The sequence below is a fragment of the Suillus discolor genome (assembly GCF_016758755.1).
Source record: "Suillus discolor strain FC423 chromosome Unknown F5147scaffold_109, whole genome shotgun sequence".
In the NCBI taxonomy this organism is placed as follows: Eukaryota; Fungi; Basidiomycota; class Agaricomycetes; order Boletales; family Suillaceae; genus Suillus; species Suillus discolor.
Genome location: NW_024541356.1, coordinates 23,261 through 40,796, shown reverse-complemented (window position 1 = coordinate 40,796; position 17,536 = coordinate 23,261). Strand labels below are relative to the sequence as shown.

The 17,536-nt window shown below is 47.2% G+C and overlaps 7 protein-coding genes across 7 annotated transcripts; 5 read left to right on the top strand and 2 right to left on the bottom strand.

Annotated features, from left to right (window-relative positions):
* Positions 1-186: 186 nt before the first annotated feature.
* On the bottom strand, positions 187-2,436 carry F5147DRAFT_780535 (uncharacterized protein; the record flags this gene model as incomplete). Its single annotated transcript, XM_041442469.1, has 5 exons — positions 187-1,340; positions 1,388-1,555; positions 1,604-1,707; positions 1,756-1,903; positions 2,226-2,436. 5 exons carry the CDS (start codon positions 2,434-2,436, stop codon positions 187-189), a joined length of 1,785 nt encoding a protein of 594 aa, XP_041285994.1.
* Positions 2,437-2,857: 421 nt separating this feature from the next.
* F5147DRAFT_748310 (uncharacterized protein) lies at positions 2,858-6,601 on the top strand (the record flags this gene model as incomplete). Its single annotated transcript, XM_041440056.1, has 10 exons — positions 2,858-2,937; positions 3,023-3,497; positions 3,549-3,999; positions 4,625-4,700; positions 4,751-4,868; positions 4,927-4,957; positions 5,406-5,465; positions 5,488-6,038; positions 6,118-6,283; positions 6,333-6,601. The coding sequence occupies 10 exons, from the start codon at positions 2,858-2,860 to the stop codon at positions 6,599-6,601; spliced, it is 2,277 nt and encodes a 758-aa protein (XP_041285993.1).
* A 191-nt stretch (positions 6,602-6,792) lies between these two features.
* On the top strand, positions 6,793-7,711 carry F5147DRAFT_780533 (uncharacterized protein; the record flags this gene model as incomplete). Its single annotated transcript, XM_041442468.1, has 3 exons — positions 6,793-6,978; positions 7,029-7,340; positions 7,388-7,711. The coding sequence occupies 3 exons, from the start codon at positions 6,793-6,795 to the stop codon at positions 7,709-7,711; spliced, it is 822 nt and encodes a 273-aa protein (XP_041285992.1).
* A 906-nt stretch (positions 7,712-8,617) lies between these two features.
* Positions 8,618-9,301, top strand: F5147DRAFT_556965 (uncharacterized protein; the record flags this gene model as incomplete). The annotated part of the gene is made up of 2 exons (XM_041430521.1): positions 8,618-8,728; positions 8,795-9,301. Coding segments are annotated over 2 exons (618 nt in total), but the record flags the coding sequence as incomplete, so codon positions are not given.
* A 474-nt stretch (positions 9,302-9,775) lies between these two features.
* On the bottom strand, positions 9,776-11,615 carry F5147DRAFT_658338 (uncharacterized protein; the record flags this gene model as incomplete). The annotated part of the gene is made up of 6 exons (XM_041434428.1): positions 9,776-10,014; positions 10,061-10,165; positions 10,214-10,420; positions 10,574-10,828; positions 10,884-10,937; positions 11,369-11,615. The coding sequence occupies 6 exons, from the start codon at positions 11,613-11,615 to the stop codon at positions 9,776-9,778; spliced, it is 1,107 nt and encodes a 368-aa protein (XP_041285990.1).
* Positions 11,616-11,858: 243 nt separating this feature from the next.
* On the top strand, positions 11,859-14,065 carry F5147DRAFT_658337 (uncharacterized protein; the record flags this gene model as incomplete). The annotated part of the gene is made up of 6 exons (XM_041434427.1): positions 11,859-11,996; positions 12,058-12,597; positions 12,765-12,866; positions 12,918-12,962; positions 13,130-13,358; positions 13,407-14,065. The coding sequence occupies 6 exons, from the start codon at positions 11,859-11,861 to the stop codon at positions 14,063-14,065; spliced, it is 1,713 nt and encodes a 570-aa protein (XP_041285989.1).
* Positions 14,066-14,983: 918 nt separating this feature from the next.
* On the top strand, positions 14,984-16,829 carry F5147DRAFT_780529 (uncharacterized protein; the record flags this gene model as incomplete). The annotated part of the gene is made up of 7 exons (XM_041442467.1): positions 14,984-15,124; positions 15,181-15,525; positions 15,568-15,915; positions 15,964-16,038; positions 16,090-16,134; positions 16,184-16,490; positions 16,543-16,829. The coding sequence occupies 7 exons, from the start codon at positions 14,984-14,986 to the stop codon at positions 16,827-16,829; spliced, it is 1,548 nt and encodes a 515-aa protein (XP_041285988.1).
* Between the last annotated feature and the right edge of the window lie 707 nt (positions 16,830-17,536).

Genomic DNA, 17,536 nt, shown 5'->3' with positions numbered 1-17,536 from the left:
GAGCTTTGTATCTAATGCAATCACAGAAAATGTGTTACAATATACACAACATATGCCCGACCTATAGATTGACTTACAAAGACACATCACAAAGTCCATGAGTCGTGACCAGATCTTGGTCTGGTGAGTGAATGCTATCGCAAGAGATACCCTGCCCCCCTTGAAACGAACACAGACTCACATCACTCAAGGTTTTACATAATCGTTGTACCGAGAGTTGGGCTTCCGGGAATGTTTACCCGCACCGGTTTGTGAAGTCTTGCTCCTGGTCCATTTTGAGGGGGACCCATTGGTAGCCTGTTCAGTAACCTGTTTCTTCCCTGCCATTTTCCCTGCCTGTCTCACAATCCCCTTGTCCTGTTGAATTGCCACTTGACATCTTGTCCGTTTTGCGGGAGACCTTTCCAAGGATTCTTCGGCAGTCCTTTTGTGAACTCGGGTTTTCCCCCGGATGATATCAGGAGTATTGAGTTCCTGTGCAGGCCATTCGACCTGTACCCTGGGTGCACTGGCTGTGAGGTCTGCAAATGTTGCAGAAGGTTTATGCTCGCTGCCTTTCTCACCATGCTTGCAGACAGCATTCTGCGGGCGTTCTACCACTCTCTTCATCTGCTTGTGCTGGATACCTACTGTAGCGGGCTTGCTAGGAGATGCAGCAACATCCTTTTTGGTTCTTTTGCTGGCGCTGACCAACTTTCCGGGTTGCTCATCATCGCTGCTTGTGTAGTTGCTGCTACTCATGGAGACCCAGCGTCTGCTCTTCCCTTTAGACTTGTTTGCTTTTTGCTGACTCGGAATCTCATCCTCTGAGTCGTCCAATCCGTCAACAGACTCAGCAGTGGTGATCGGTTGGTCATTGACTTTATCGGCAGATGACTCATGTCCCTTACCCTTCCATGAATGAAGCAACAAGCTAGCTCCCTTTTTTTGAGTTGTGTCGGAACTCTGCATTTTCTTTCTACTTCGACACAGTGATGATCTTCCTTTGGTAGACTGCTGTGGTTCAGGTAGCTCACGGTTCCGGTTCCGGGACCACGACCTCTGCTTGGATTGTCTGGTTGTTTCTGTTTGCTTCATCACTGGTACATTGATGTCAGCTGCCAGTACCATATACTCTTTATCATTGTCCCACCAACTGATGAATTCCAATGCGTGCGCTTCGCCTTCCTCCTGTCGGTCATACCAGAATTGTAGCAGCTGAGTGGCGTGAACCTGCTTTAGCTTCGATGGCTCTGCAAGATTGTGCCCTTTGGGAGGACATTCTGCTGGTATGATCTTGGTGTATCTGGGTATCACATACTTCCATGGAACTGAAATTTTTGAATCTCCACAACATTTCCCTAGCAACAATTAGATATCCCTCACAGTGGGAGAGAAGTCGACCCACTATAATGCCATGTTAGAAATGCCCAGATCACCGCTTTCTTGGTATCTAGATCCACAGAGTCGCATGCAGGGAGCACGGGATATCCGTCATCTCCGACCTGAAGAATATAAGTCTTATCCTGTCGATCCTTTTTCCTGGTAATAACCGCATTGCCGTCCAAGTTACCGTCTGATTTGTGTCAGCGTGAATCCTCCGGAAGCATATTAAGGTAGTTACTGAATGCGCTCTCGGCATAGGAATCCCATTCCGGCAGAATGATATCCCAGTTATGAGTCTTCATGAAAAAGTCTGCACCACCATATTCATTGTTATAGTTGTGACTGTCAGAAATGTGAGAGAAGATATGGCAAAAGCATCGGATCACTCACCCGGCAACATGAATCTTACCCTCATTTTTCCAGGCAGAGATGATGAAGACCCTCATTCCCGCACAGTTCCACATCTCAGTTGCAAAATGATGAATCATATCATCGCTTTTTTCCCTAGCAATGTCAGCCTTGACATCGTCCGGAACACCTTGACGGTTCCACAATTCAGCTGTGTCTTTCGCTTCTTAAAGCTCATCCGGTGACAAGGATGCAATGAGCAGATTGAGCTGCTTGGTGTAGTGGTTGATCATCTCTTTCATGCCAGGCTTGGCTCCAGTCTCGTCCTGAATTTTTTCTAGCAGTTCCTTCTTCTGGAGCGTATCTACAACACTTCTTTCGGTCCATTTCTGGCCAATCTTGATAGGGGGTTTCGATGGCTTCCTCTTTGTCCCTTGGCTTCGGAATCATGCCTCATAGGCCTGTGTGATGTTTTAGTTGGTTTTGTGGGGATGGTGATGATGATGAGCGACCCACCACTTTTCGATCCTTCAGTAGTCTTATAGACATTACTGATGCCTTCATCCGAGCCTCGGTTGCAGCTGCTTTGGAGACCTTCTTTCGTTCTGATGGCTCAGCTGAGTCCCATTGCTCAAGGTAGGACTTTAGGATTGCAACCTCCTCCTCATTTAACGGAGGCTGCTTCCTGGAGTCAGATTCAGAGGCAGAGTCATGGTCAGACATTATAGACTTAAGAGGATAGTAATAGGATTTAGTGATAGTGTGTCTGCATGGGATTGTGAGTGGGTGTAAAATATGTGCAGTAAGTTATTTGCCCTCCTTTCCTTTCAGCTATTAAGTGAGGGGTATTTGCTATTATGGGTCTATGATATCTTATGTGTCTTATTTCACACAACTTCATACCAAGTTCATGGGCAAATCAAGAGTGAGAGTGTTGGCTCCACGAAGACCAGTTCAGCTAGTCAAATGAAAGTACCCTCAATTTACACCCGACTTCAATGCCCATCATGCAGACTGGAGTGATCATGGTCCCATTGGTCCACTGAACGTGTGGTTGAGGAAAAGAAAGACTAAGGTGCGCAATTTTTTTGCCATCCTGCCAAGGCTGACCAGCCTCCCAGAGCCCAAACGATTATCTATGTGAATGGATACCTTGGAAGGACAATTACCTTCACCTCCTCTTAGAACGGGAGGCGCCACCTACAAACAAGTCTTGCTCATTATGTGATGTAAATTCGGTGGTGTATCGGTGTCATGACTGCCTCGGTGACCCTATGTTTTGTGCCAAATGCTGTTGACATGAGCACAGGCGATTGCCTTTTCACAAGATTAGCAAATGGAACGGGAGCTTTTTTGAAGAAACATCATTAAGCAAGATCGATATGGAAATTCATCTTGGACATGGTGGGCTGCCGTGTCCAGTTCTGGAAAATGTGCATGAGTGGGAGGACATGGACGAGCCTGTACATGAACCTTCCTATGATTGCTTAGCTATACCGGAGCTTCCTTTCCTCCACAGCAAGGAATGCACAACCATGGTTGACAAATCCGGCGTCCATTCCCTGATGATCCGGTATTGTAAATGCCCAAATGCATGTACTCCGGACAAGCAGCTATTTGCGATAGGCATGTTTCCGGCATGTTTCAGTCGGCCCAAGTCAGCATTCATGTTTTCTGTACTAGACGGCTTCCTGCTTGATAACTTAGAATGCGGAACATCAGCTATGAATTACTATAGTAAATTGAGGAGAATGACATCTAGCATATTTCCCCACTTAGTTCCGGTATGTCTGAGGTGCTGCCAGTTATCCATTTATAAATTAACATCTAAACAGGACCGCTACAGGGAATTGATGCGCGTGGGACGGCAATGGCGTCAACTAAAACTGCTTAAATGGAACAGCTTCGCTCATGAAACAAAAGAACCGGAATCCAGTGAACTTGCTCTTTTTTGCCCAGCGTGTCCGCAACCCAGAATAAATGCGCCGCAGCCGGCGGAAAGAAACAGCGATGATCCGGAATGGTTATATGCTAGATCTCTGGTCATGGATGGTAATTTCAAAGCAGAACATTTGCACCCTACTCATCCGGAAGATGAAGTATGGTTGACCGATGGCCTATGCTTTATGGTGACGAGAGATAAATACAAGGCCCATCTGGCTGGTGCCAATGAACATGTTCAAATGTCAGAATGCAACAATCATTGGGCTGTGAATCAAGCGAATGCTTCCCGACATAAACTGGAAGCTACTGGAATTGGTGGTTGCGCATGCGCTCGACATGGCTGTTTTGTGTTACAGTAACATGGCATGAGTCCCCTGCCACCAGAACAGCCCTCTGCTACCGCACGGCTATAGATGACACCGGAGTCTCACCAGCTTTATGACGATAGACGATAAGCGGCAACTGCCGGCTTAGATAAGCGGTCTGGACCGCATATGACGACACATGACGACATAGGTCTAGAAGACCTATTTATGTTATCAAGATAGAAGGCAAGCCTCGTGTTGCCTCATGTACTGATAGAAGGGTGCCGCATGGACCCTATCTACGATAGAAGCCCGCCTCATGGACGCTATCTCTGACTCATGTAGATAAGCAGATTAGAACCCAGCTTCGAGCTGAGCTTAGATATGATAGAGCAGCCTTATATAAGGTCGAAGATTAAAGTAGACGTTCCTTACTTTAATCTTACTAGGTTTACCCTTGAACTCCTTGTCCCGCTAAAGCTACCTGCTCGACATCGACTCGTACCTTCAGTGACGCCTCTCACTGTCTGTAAACCGCTATCATCTCAGCGTAACCCCTCGTCAACCACCACGAGCTATGTTTGAGTATGCAACCTTTGCTTGTCTGTAAAGGCCGACGACTCTCAGCACTTGGTACCACTGTCGTGGTTGTCGCTGTTTAGATCATCCTAGTCGCACACGACCGTGTGTCGTAACATTTGTACCTCATTCCATTGTTGATTTCCAAAAAGGGGAAAGGTATGGTAACACATTTCACTGGCTTTATCCTCCTTGACACCATTAATTAGACAAATGAATATGGACTATGCTCTTTGTCATGCTTTGAGCCATCACACCAATGGACTAACTCGAGCCTTGACATTATATGACATCAACTGCCAGTATAACAAGTATTTCTGGTATAGGGTAAATGAAAGTTTATACTTGAGCACCCCTGCTGTTATGGAGATCATACCGGGAATAGGACTGTGGCACGTCCATGGCCATCAGGACAAGTGCTATGTAAGGTATGCATCGACCTTTATAACAGGAGCAGCCAGAATTGATGGGGAGATTATGGAGACATTATGGGCGCCCTTAAATATTATATCTCCTTCCATGAGAGGGATGTCAACCCCGCATTGACAAGAGTGTCTCGACTACCAAATGAACAACTCTAATTTCATGAAAATGATCAGAATGAGTTGGGACTCCTGTCATTAATTGGCGCTCATGATCTCCAGGTGGTTTTCTATGTCGGAAATATCGCGATGCTGTCAAGGGAGGTTCCGAAAGCACGGCAGCATTTCAGAAGCTTGATGATGCCGCTGATCCAGCCATAGCAGGAAAATGGGAAGAACAGGATCAACAAGCACAAATACGGTGAATGGGGGATCCTTTGGCAATGGACGTCTTTGACGTGCAGCTACAAAAGGGTGAGTCACGCTAACTACGCTTCTGAAGTAAATCACCAATCAGATGAGCATAGCACCGACGCGGAAACAACAAGAGCTGGCCTTGCTGGCATGAGTTGGTTGTGAAGTAGGGAATGCACAACGGGGTGCTGCCACGTGGATCGCATCCAGCATAACGATAGAAGAGCTGCAGATCTCGTTGTTGATGGACATCCGAAGGTTGGGAAAATATCCCACCGAAACGCAGCATTTGGAGATAGGGAGATGCCGGACAAAGTTACAAAACCAGATAGATGAATTTACCATTGCTGCAGTCACTCATCTCGGAGAGGACTTCGATCTGGATGATGACATCAGAGATATGGAGGTCAAATTCCTAGATGATTCAGAGCAAGAAGTGGACGCTGTTACCGACAGTGAACATGATTCCCATGAAGATCCGCAATGCAATGTCTTCCGTCTGGAGAATGTCATTATACCTCTTCCATCTAATATCGGCATACAAAGATGCACTGAGCTGGGCGTCGTCCACCTAGTTGGTCAGGAAATTGCACTTCAGGAAGGGCAGGCTAACGACACCCTGCAAGCAATCAGAGTGCTTTTAGCGGACAAGGCGGTGCTCTTCTGCACCACGGTCCGTCCGGCAAAATCTCAGGCCAAGGTCACCAGAGCATGGACTCAGGTACATTCTGTGGAAAAGGTCATCAGACTACAAACTATGATTTATTCAAAATGCCGGGCGCAACTTGGCAATCTACAAGCCCACATTCTACTGGAAAAAATATCTCCAGATGGAGAAGAGTCATCTGAAGGCAAGTGCTGCTGTCGCCGATCCGAATGCCCAGGGACAGAGAAACTCCACACTTCCATGGTTCTGGTCTCTTGATGTACAAGGTGATTCGATTAGCAACGATTGGATGAATGAATGTGAGTCACCGTCCAAAGACCATCATGTCCAAACAATAACCGAAAATAGTCTATAGGGTCCACTGGCTTCGGGCCAAGGCTTTGCGTGACCGGTGGTCGGAAGAGCAGTTGCTCGTAGAACATGAAATGGGTTGGACCTTACAATTTTTCCTCCACAAGGCAAGTATGTGGTTGTCACATATTACTCACAATGGCGATCCACTGCTGGAAGAGCACAAATGTTATGCAATTCAGCAGGCTCACATGTACCATGAATTGGCCAAACATGCACGTACAACCTTTCTCAAGGCAAATCCAATGCTCAAGATCATTGTTTAATTGCCGAGAATGTTGTGTATTTTGTGGATCAGAGTAAGAGTCATAAATAGTCCACATTATGTTTTTTGCATACAATGAAGGCATCCCGGAATATGAGCCACATTTCCGCATTTGTGTTTTCAAGCTCCAACAATGCATATAAACAAGCTGTCCAGGACCGGTTTCATGTTAGTTCCCATACCATACTTACCATGACCAAGCAAACTCGCGCACTGTACGAGTCCGTCGCCAGCTCATTCTCAATCTGGGATGCAGCCCACATATTTGAATATGCCACCTCCAGATTCACCACTATTCATCTCACGCAGCTGGCAGAGCCTAACCCATCAGGTGCCTATCAGTACTTGTTTGTTCAACACCTCATCTGGGAGGCGGAGGTAAGTCCATTTGGAACAATCAAATAACCTTACTGATACAGACTTTAAAGTGTTTCGTGATCCCTTTTGTGAGCAAGTGCGCGGTGATGAACATTAATACCAGCATGCCGGTCTATCTCAGCAATGTCCTCCTTCACATAACATACTTCCAGATGGAAGACCGAAACCACAAATCACTCTTTGCGAGATTACGGGACTGTCCGCACAACAAAGATGGTAAGGCGGTAGATCAATATCGAGTGGTTCCACGCTACTGCTACTGCTGGTGGAAAACACCATTTCATTTCACGGCTATGCAAATGCCTCTCCAGCTTTCAGTAGCTCAGGTGAATGAGCTAACGGCCGATCACTTCAAACAGTGGGTGAGTGATTTTCAGTCTTAATTATAATTTTATTAATGCACAATCAGCCAGCCTTGGGTTTGCTCATACCGGAACCAATTACTCATCCACGGATGGATGACCCGCTCCTTCAACAACTTCATGTTCTGCAGACTGAAGTCGCCTGGCTCGGTCTCGACCTTGGACACATGCTGGTTAGCAAACTCGAAGCCACGGGAGCAGTGGTCGATGCGATGAACCGACTTGAACAGCCTCTCGACGAGGTCTATGACGCTATGGCTGCCTCTCAAGCGGCAGTGGACGTGTTGGTGGAAGATTATAACAATGGCCGGATCGGAACATCTCTGCACGGAGATCCATTCCCTCAATTGCATCCCTTTGTGCGCCAATGAGGGCAGCCGCGATGTTGAATAGTTACAGAAGCATATGTATATATTTAGCAAATGGGTCTGGTGTATGTAAATATTAGATGAGATTTGTCCGGTAGCTACCTGTGTATTACAATTCAATGACAAATACCATTGCCAGATACCAGAGCATTTTGAGATTACGTGTATAACATTGCTGCCGCTAGGGTTGTTACATCATAAGCATCGAGGCTGCTCGGCAAATGTTCACTTAAGATGCAAGCCATGCTCACACGCCATGCCCTTTGTCTCAATCATGATATCCCATGAGTATTGGGAAGCCTACCATGAGAAACTGGCTGCCCTTGATCTCAACACTCACCCGACATCATTCATTCCACAGGATTGGGCTCTCAATGCTGTCGACATAGCTAGCGAATGGGTGGAGCAGCAGTTTGCAGCACATGTTGCCGGCAAACCACTTGTTCCTGCTCCTCCGGAACTTGATCCAGAAACCATGCTAGCATGCGGACACCTTGCATTCGTGCTCGCAGAGGCATATCAGCATCCCAGTGAGTTCAGTGCTCTATTGTTATAACAGTATCCTGACGTGTGAAGTCAAACTGGATATCGATGTCATCCAGTACAATGAGGCATTGACCAAATGGGAGTCGGGACTGAATGATGCTCGTGAAGAAGCTTTGTTAGCAAAGTTCCCTCCCGCCAAGCCCATGTTGTTAGATCGCCCATCAGTGGTAATTGACGCTGGTTGCCGAATCATATTATGGTATCTGCCGGGTGCACTGAACTGGTCCCTGCAGGTGAGCGGGGGTCCACAAAGATGTCTGATAACACTGACAGAAAACAAATAAGCATGATATGTTTACTGCCACAGTCGGTATGGGCAACCTATTACAAAACAGCATCACCACCGGCAAGACATCGACCGGAAGGACGGCGAAATGGAGAACAACCACGTTGAACTTTCACCCCGCACAAGAACCTGGTCTAATTCCTGGGTGCATCAATATTTCACCTTGCTGGTTTCAACAGGGGCATGAGGTGAGATCAAGCTTACCCAGATCATTGCGTGCTGAACGCGTGCAGTGTCAAGGCCCGCCACCGCAGAATCCGTTGGACGGGTTTATTCTGGAAGTCTCTGCCACCTTGAAGAGCGATAGAAGCCTGTCATTAATTATAGATATGCAGCATCCAGCTCTCTTGTCTTCAGCAGCCCTTCGGGTAATGCACCCACAACTTTACCGGGCATCAATGTCCACTCACGTAGAACTCGGGCATTGGGTGGCAGCGCATGGTGAAGATCAGATGTACCGATGTCTCCAGCATTGGGCGTCAGCATATTCCAGTGCTGCAATCGTTTGCAACAGGCAATCACCTGGTCATCGTGATCCCAAATGCCCTCCGGAGGGATTTGACATCCTTACTTGCATAGGAAGCTATAAACATGCGGTGATGAATTTGACAAACTTGGGAATCGATTTGGTGTATAATCCGGGAGTCATGGTAAGTTATTCTGGCTGGCTTGTGAGGCACGGCATCCGGGTGGGGGAGGGTGACAGAATTGTGTGGGCTTGGTTTATGCGGGACAGCGTGCACAATTATGCCGGAACCCCCCATACAGAGTTTGCAAAATACAGCCTGGCCGACTTTGCCACCTACCACCTAGCGAGATATAATCAGGCTGATTTTGTTCAGTACTGAACATGATCCTGTCGGTAGTTCTGACATCGCTTTCTTAGACTCACATGTATGTTGATTCTTTAGATACTACGTTGTTCCCATAATTCATAGGCTGATGTTTGAGTGGCTATTTGAGGTCGATACTGCTTTATTCATTAATTATAATTTCAGTCCACCCACCCTCTTTCATCAGGGAGCTTTGTGAGATGGAAAACGGTCATCCGAGATGGTGATTGGCCACTTTCACATCACCGCACACAACCGGTCAATTGCGTTTGTAACTGGGAATATCCCGGATACGTTCTCAGTGCAGTGATACAATTTGTTCATTGGCCAGGTCACTCTCGGCAGTCAATATATTTACAATTCTAAATCTACTTGTACTGTCGCCCAGAATAGGACACCTATTTATGTAGCCCGACCACCCCTTTCACAAGTTGTAATCATGTCGTCCAGTTGTTCCATGAGCCGGCGGTGTACATTAAGGAAATGATGAATGGTTGCAATGCCCTCGCTTAGTTCTGTCGCTTTGATCACTGCGTCCGAGTATTTCCCCAGACCATCTCGATTCGCCATATGCGTCAATGCTGGCATGGGGTCACGGCCACCCTCGGTAGTGGGCAGTATGTTGTTCAGGTATGAATTGACTGCCCATTATGTTAATTGTGAGCAATGCTAAATAAGGATACTTACCATCCTGATGCCAAATACTGCGTAGGTGTCGGATGGCATGTCGCATAGAATGCTCTGCATGTTGGAAGACATTGTTTTCATTTCCTGCATGCGTGCTGGGCATACCTGCACAGCTTCAGAAGTCATAATGCAACCATGTGGAGGATGACTCACCTATTGGCATACCGGATGACACAAGGTCAACCATATCATCACCGGCTGTCACAGTTGGTTCAACCTCTCTGCCATCCCATCCACAATCATACGGGTCCTCAGCCACAGATGGGTCTACATCCTCATGGTGCTGTTCTTCCATCACCACTGGGAATAGCTTATCAGTATCCATCGGATCACCCCATCCGCAGTCATACCGATCCTCCACTGACTCACCCACAGACATAATGTCTCGATCATCTGTTGGATCATCCTACCCACAGTCGTAGGCATCAGCGGGTGATGCACTGGATTCCATGATCAATTCATGACCCATCGGGTCATCCCATCCGCAATCATACATATCGTCCCTGGACTCACCCGCAAGCATGATGCTTTCGTCATGCATCACATCGTCCCATCCACAATTGTAGGCATCCGCCACCAATTCACTTGAACCGGCGATGCCTACATCATGGCCAGGATGGTGCCATTCACTGGCATATGCCTCTGCTGACCCCTGCAAACTAGGATTATCCCATCCACAGTCATGTGGATCCCGGTCATTGCTTCTGGTGATGTCGGCGATGGATCCCATAATGTCAGAGGTCCGCATGCTTTCCAAAAGATACATATCTTTGGACCGTTTGTTAGAAAAAAAATGGAAGATCGAAGTAAACCTGAGGCTCACCAGACAGCATGCTTGTGACTTCATCAAAGTGGCCATTGAAGCATAGCTTGTATGCTAAGATGCACCATCCAGTGAATGAAATGCATAGGTATGAACATCAGCTTACCTTTACATCTTTTTGCAAAGGGATCATCCGTTTTTTCATAGCCGGTGAAGGTACAACAATTCAGATGGTGAGTCTGAACAATGTTGGGTCTTGCAGAACCTAGCTGCTATTCGACCCTAAAGGGTTTCTGGACCAGGCTCAAGGCTCAGAGAAGAGGAAATATGATAGAAACTTGCTGAATACTCAGACTCATAGTAGAACTGGTGAAAAGGTAACTTGATTATGTAAGCTACAAAGTGCCAACATAAGGTAAGGTAAAGACAGTCTCTCCAAGCCTAGCCAGAAATGAATCCCTACACCGGGGGGAAATTCATTCTCCAAGTTATATTCTGTTGTTGGAAGTTTGTTAGTATCCTGGCTCAGGATGGGCCATGCTTACTTTGAAAGCATGGATAGTCCGCCAATCCGACTACTCCTTTGAACTTGGATTTTCTCAGCTTGGGAGGAGTCCATGACTCTAATGGTACATAAGCACCCCACCAGGCAATTGGATCTGCGTCTAGAGGAAGGTGTAGCACTGCCGGACTGTTGCTGTCGACATTGCTGCCATATATGGAGAACATGGAGGGGGTATTGCCAAGGTATGGCTGTTCGGGAGTAACAAACCACACTGTTCTTGGGGTCATGATAGTTTGGTTTGAAAGAAAGTTTCGAGGAGGATAGAAAACAATCCAATGAGTGGCACCATGTCGCAACTGTGGGCCATCGTCATACCATTCATCTTCTTCACATTGCACCACACTCAGAAAGAGCCACAACCAACATGTGGATATAAATCCTGACCCATGTGCAAATTTTCAAAAGTCACCTTTCTGTCCCTTCCATATACCATCTCACCCGTTACCCTGCAACAAAGTTTCAATATCGCCATGACACCTGCGGACGCAGCTAATGAGGCTCTGAATGAAACACCAGCGGCTGTGCAATTGTTAATGAAGCAGTGCATGATGTTGCGGCAAGGTGATCCAGAGGCCCTGAAACTATCGGATGAGATCGCCAGACATGTTGTGAGTGTTATTTCTTGCAACTATGTTATTACTATTATTAATATTAACGCCTTTGGCAAAGGCAAAAGACTTGAGGCTTCATGCAGGGATTGCCACTTCATTGTCCCCACAGCTATTGTCATGTGCTGCCATTGTGCGAGACTGCTCAAAGGGCGGCATCTTTCAGACTTCGCCGGATTGGACATCTGTTACCGACAAGGACCTGAGAATTAAGTGTCACCTGCAGTTCAATAAGACGATGGATTACCACTCTTGCGTTGCGGTTAAGATTCCTGTTCTTGTGGAAACTCCAACATTATCATCTTCTGCAACTTCGGCACCGGTCTCATTTACAACACCACCCGTCGCAGCTGTATCTACCCCTGATCTTCCTCCCGGAGACATGAACCATGCGAGAAAACCTGCAGCACCGGCAATAGAACTGTTGCCATTGTCACCATCCCCATTCTCAAAGGCATTGGAACCTCTGACCCCCCTTCCTGTTTCAGCTCTGATCCCACTGAGATACAACCTTTTTGTGTCAGGCACGAATGTGATGCCAAAGGTTGGCAATGGTAAGAAGAGACGGGCAGAAGACGACGACCCGGTAGAGGCCAAATCGGTCAACATGTCTAACTCGACTTCCCGGTCACAGAAGTCTGTTCCGAAGAGGAACAGGTTAACGTCAGATGATGAAGAAAATGAGACTACCAAACCATCTCTGACACAGGCAAGTCCCGCTTCTTGCATTCAGCACAGCTGACCCACCATCTGATTATATTCCTTAAGGTGGTACCATCACCGCTCATCACCAAAGAGGATTTGGCACTGGCATGTTCGGATTGCTCAGAAGGAACTGATGATAGGGGTTTCTGGGATGCAGAAACCAGGGTAAGTGTTTTCATTAGGCTCACCACAGATTCTGACTCGGATGTTTATCAGCCTGTTGAATGGGGCCAGGACTCTGCTATCACGACAGCAGTGAAGGTAAGCTCCTCATTATTCATAAAAAATCGACACTAAGATGTTTGAAGTATTCTGTTCATCATCACCCACAGAAATGCGACAAGTGCACCAAATTGGGTGTGGCATGTCTTGTCCTCCCGGATAAGAAGTTCGGATGCATTTGACTTGCCTGCACTAATTGTGATGAGATGAAGATCTCATGTGCAATCAATGGAGTCGGCGTCCGAGAACGAATGCAGGCCAAGGCTAAGGCCAAAGCAGCAGACGACACCTGCAACACTGTCAGACACTCCAAGTCACGTGCCCCCAAGTCCCGAGTTGTGATCAATACTCCAGTCAATACCAGGTCCCGGAAGACCCTGATACCACCGGCTCTGTCCTCTTCGGAAGTTGAGCCCGACGTTATTGAATGCAGGGGTGAATGTTTTCATTCCATGGTTGGTACTTGAACTGACACTTATTTAGACTCTGCTCCGGACGCTAAGCCAATGTGCATGGATGTCTCACCGGTTCCCACAGAGGTTCAACCAACGCCTATGATGTGCCCACCTGCACCCATCAAGGCAGAAGCACCATGGGCGGTCAATCCTGTGGAGCCCGAGCCAACTGCAAGGGACATCCTGCAGAGCATCCAGGATCTCGGAAGGTGGCTTGATCTTCTTGCCACCAATGAAAGGGTCAATGAGTTGGATGCGAGACTCAGTTCGGTGGAAGATATCTTTGGGCGGCAATTGAGTGCACTTGAGCAACATCTCAATTCATCGGATACAGAATGGAGAGCAATGTCAGCTTCCATTGGCCATTTAACCATTGCTATCCGGGACCATAAAGATGATCTGACTGCGCACTGTTCCCAGATCAACACTACCGCTTACGCCCCTCCTACTCATGCAAATGCACACCTCCCGGCCTGGCTCGCTCACAGTGATGAAGACCCACACATCTCAGCCATCGGCCGACAGTGGACTCATGCATGGGATGTGTCCATTATGACGGGTGTTCAAGGGCATGTCGGAACCTCAGCATCTGCTGCCCTCATTGCTGAAACTCTTGATTCTACAGTCCCGGCAGCGGATATATCGCCTGAACCCTTTAGTGATCTTTCAACAATATCCGATGATTAAATGCGAATTATTGGATCCTGATGAACAGTGATGATATTCTGTCTTTACTTAGTTTTCATTGCATATGTTTGGTACTCCTACACATTGACCATATTACATATGATACTCTATTGGAAGGTGTGTAAGGTTAATATGTAGCCTGGGCCTTGAAGATCAAATTCAATATTTTGTGAGTGTTCCAGAATTAACTTGTCTGAGTGGCAAACATTATTCTGCGGTCAGTATCATTACGGATGTCATCCCAACTCAATTACTTTATGGTTATCATATCAAGCTGTGATATCCAATGGCATAATGCTCCGGTTTGGATAGTTCTTGCGGTCTTGGCACAGGTGTGAATGCATGGTTTGTCACTCCTGACGACGGCACAGCGGATGCAACATGTATGGCGTATCCCTCCAGCATGAATATCAGCGTCAGATCCGGATCGGCATTGATATCATTACAGAGTTCTGTTGCATAAATTGTGGTGCTGGACGCCCGTTATTACTCACAATCTTATGTTATGTAGTGTAGAAGTTTGGTAGTTATGCCTACTTACACAGTATACACAGTTCGAATAAAAAAATCCTTTACCAGCAGGAGCCAAATTTTCCATTATCGCTCAAGTGCTGGGTGGACGCAATGTCAATGTTGGATGCCATCATTGTGAATCGGTACCACATTCGGATTCGTTTATCTGGGCATTAGTGGATGGAGTGTGACATACCATTGCGTCAGACAATTGTCAAACCACTCATGGATACGATACTGTTCTTCCCAGTCCACATTTTCCAATCCACAATCCATAACTTTCCAGCAATACCCACAACCGGATCCGATTTAAATCCAGACTTGTCGGAATTTCCCAAAGTCAACTTTTGATATCTACCGTATTCATTTCCCTCTGCACCACCTTATTTTGTTTATAAATCCATCATGACCATACCCACGGAAGCAGCTAACGATGCATTGAACATCACACTGGCCGTGGTGCAATCGCTCATGAAGCGATGCATCAAGGTGAAAGAGGGCGATCCAGAGGCCTTGAAGCTATCAGATGAGATAGCTAGGTGCATGGTGAGTGTTTCTAATGTTCCCCTCGAAATGTTATGTTAAACTAACATTTGACACAGGCAAGAGACTTGAAATTGTATAGTGGGAATGCCACATCATTCTCCCCATGGCTGCTCTCTTTTGCTGCCGTTGTGAGACAGCACTCTAGGGGTGGCGCCTTTCAGAGTGTCCCCGACTGGACCTCTGTTGCTGACGACGACCCATGGATCAAGGACCACCCACAATCTGAGAAGACCATGGTCTATCACCCACCCTCTGTGCTTGATGTCCCCGCAGTTGCAACATCGAGCACCATTCCCACCACCATTCCCACAACAACTTCAACTCTCATTGTCCCGCCATTAACGCCCTCTGCTCTACCATCCATGCCATGCCGTATGGACCCGGATCTCATCACCAAGCCGGTAGCAGAACCAAAACGATCTTCGCGCTTATGAGCATGCAAGAATCCATCCCGCACGGACCTGGATCTCATTGCCAAGCCAGTAGCGGAACCGAAACGATCGTCACGGCCGCGAGCGCAAAAGAACCTGCCTCTTCTCGGGCGTCCAGCAGGTCCACCTGCAAGATTCTACCACCTTTATGTGGACAAAACTAAGAAGAAACCGGAGAAGGGCGTTTTGCAGGTCGGCAATAGCAGAAAGAGAAAGGCTGAAGATGAGGATACTGATGGGGCCGTTGTGGTTGTCACCCCCAAGTTGCCTTCCCCATCCCAAGAGCCGATGAAAAAGAAGAAGAAGTTGAGTCAGAATGTCGAAAAGAGGCCAACAGGAATCATTGATGTGAAGCCAAAGGTATGTCTGTTGATCTTGGTTCATGTATCAAATGGCTTACTGCTCCAGCCATTACCGACCGTCACTACTGACAAGGTTGTGCTGCTAGGCGATGACAAGGGTTTCCAGGATGCAGAAACTCGGGTATGTGATCCGCACTTATCCATATTGCTGATATGCTAACACATCTCAAAGCCTGCAGAATGGGGCTCGGATGCTCATATCGCTACCCTGTGCCAGGTAAGTCCGTCAGTACATACACAGGAGTCCACAGCTAACATATTTCAAGCATTCTGTTTGTTACCATCCTCGGCAGTGCAACAAGTGCACGAAATTGGACATACCCTGCATTGTCCTTCCGGACAAAAAGTTCGGATGCACGCAACTTGTGTGCGTGAATTGCGACCAAATGAAGATTGCCTGTGCGATCGACGGTGTCGGTGTCAGGCAGAGAATGCAAGTGAAGGCGGCTGCAGCTACATCAAAGCCGGCCGGACATTCCAGAACGCGCATTCAGAAGTCCCGTGCGATCTCCAAGACCCCGGCTAAGAGAATACTTGCCCAACCCCCTCGTGTTAAACTCAACATAGTTGAAGGTGAGTTTGGAGTCACGTTGGAAGAACTCAAACTGATCTGAATGACTCTTAGAGCCAGAGCAACAGCCTAGCCTGCCGGCTGATGCGCCCATACCAATCATTGGCACAAGTCAATGGCCGGAACAGGGCGATCAGCTTGTGCCGACCAACCGCGCCGATCCTGAGCCAACTGCAAGAGACATCTTGCAGGGCATCCGGGGCCTCAGCAAGAGATTAGATCTCCTGGCCACTAATGAGCGTGTGGACACCTTGGAGATAAGAGTGCATTCGGTGGAGAATATCCTCCACCAGCGGTTGAACACACTGGAGCAACGGCTCAATGCCCCGGATGCCAGGTAGAGAGCGATGTCGGCACCTCCAGTACTCATAGAACCAACTAGTTTCTGGGACTCTTCGTGTCACAATACCCGGATCTTCTGTGCAGGTCATCAATACCATATATATTGTACTTTTAGCTACTCCTTTACTTACTATACTGTTCCCGGTCACTGTCCCTTGTAGTTCAAATCTCGGTTTATGTAATTTGTAGATATGAACTGTATTGTTGTTTTCCTCAATATGTTGTCTTCCCTGGTGAGGAAATGCTTTACTTCATGATGCTCACATTAAGCTGTGACAGCCAATGGCATAACAATCCGGTGTAGATAGTTCATGCGTTTGTAGGTGTATCATTGCCGATGCTACATGCACCATGCATCCCTCCAACATGTGTATCAACATCAGATCTGGATCAACATTCGTAAAGATTTTTATCCCATATTTAGTTACTTGTTTCCATTGTGAGACATGAGGCTACCTAATGGCTATGGATGCTGAACTAAACACATACTTCAAAGTACATACATGACTGCCTATTATCATACAATCTTCCGGAACCAGGCGTCACAAGCTGATCGGATGTCCGATCTTCTTATACAAGATGGTGCAAATTCTGACCCATATGCATAGCATGGCCAGCCTGTATGTGTTCATGTGGGAGAATTGCTGGCATATTCATTCAGAAAATTGCATGTTCATGTCGCCCTCAACTTGTGGGACAACCGGAT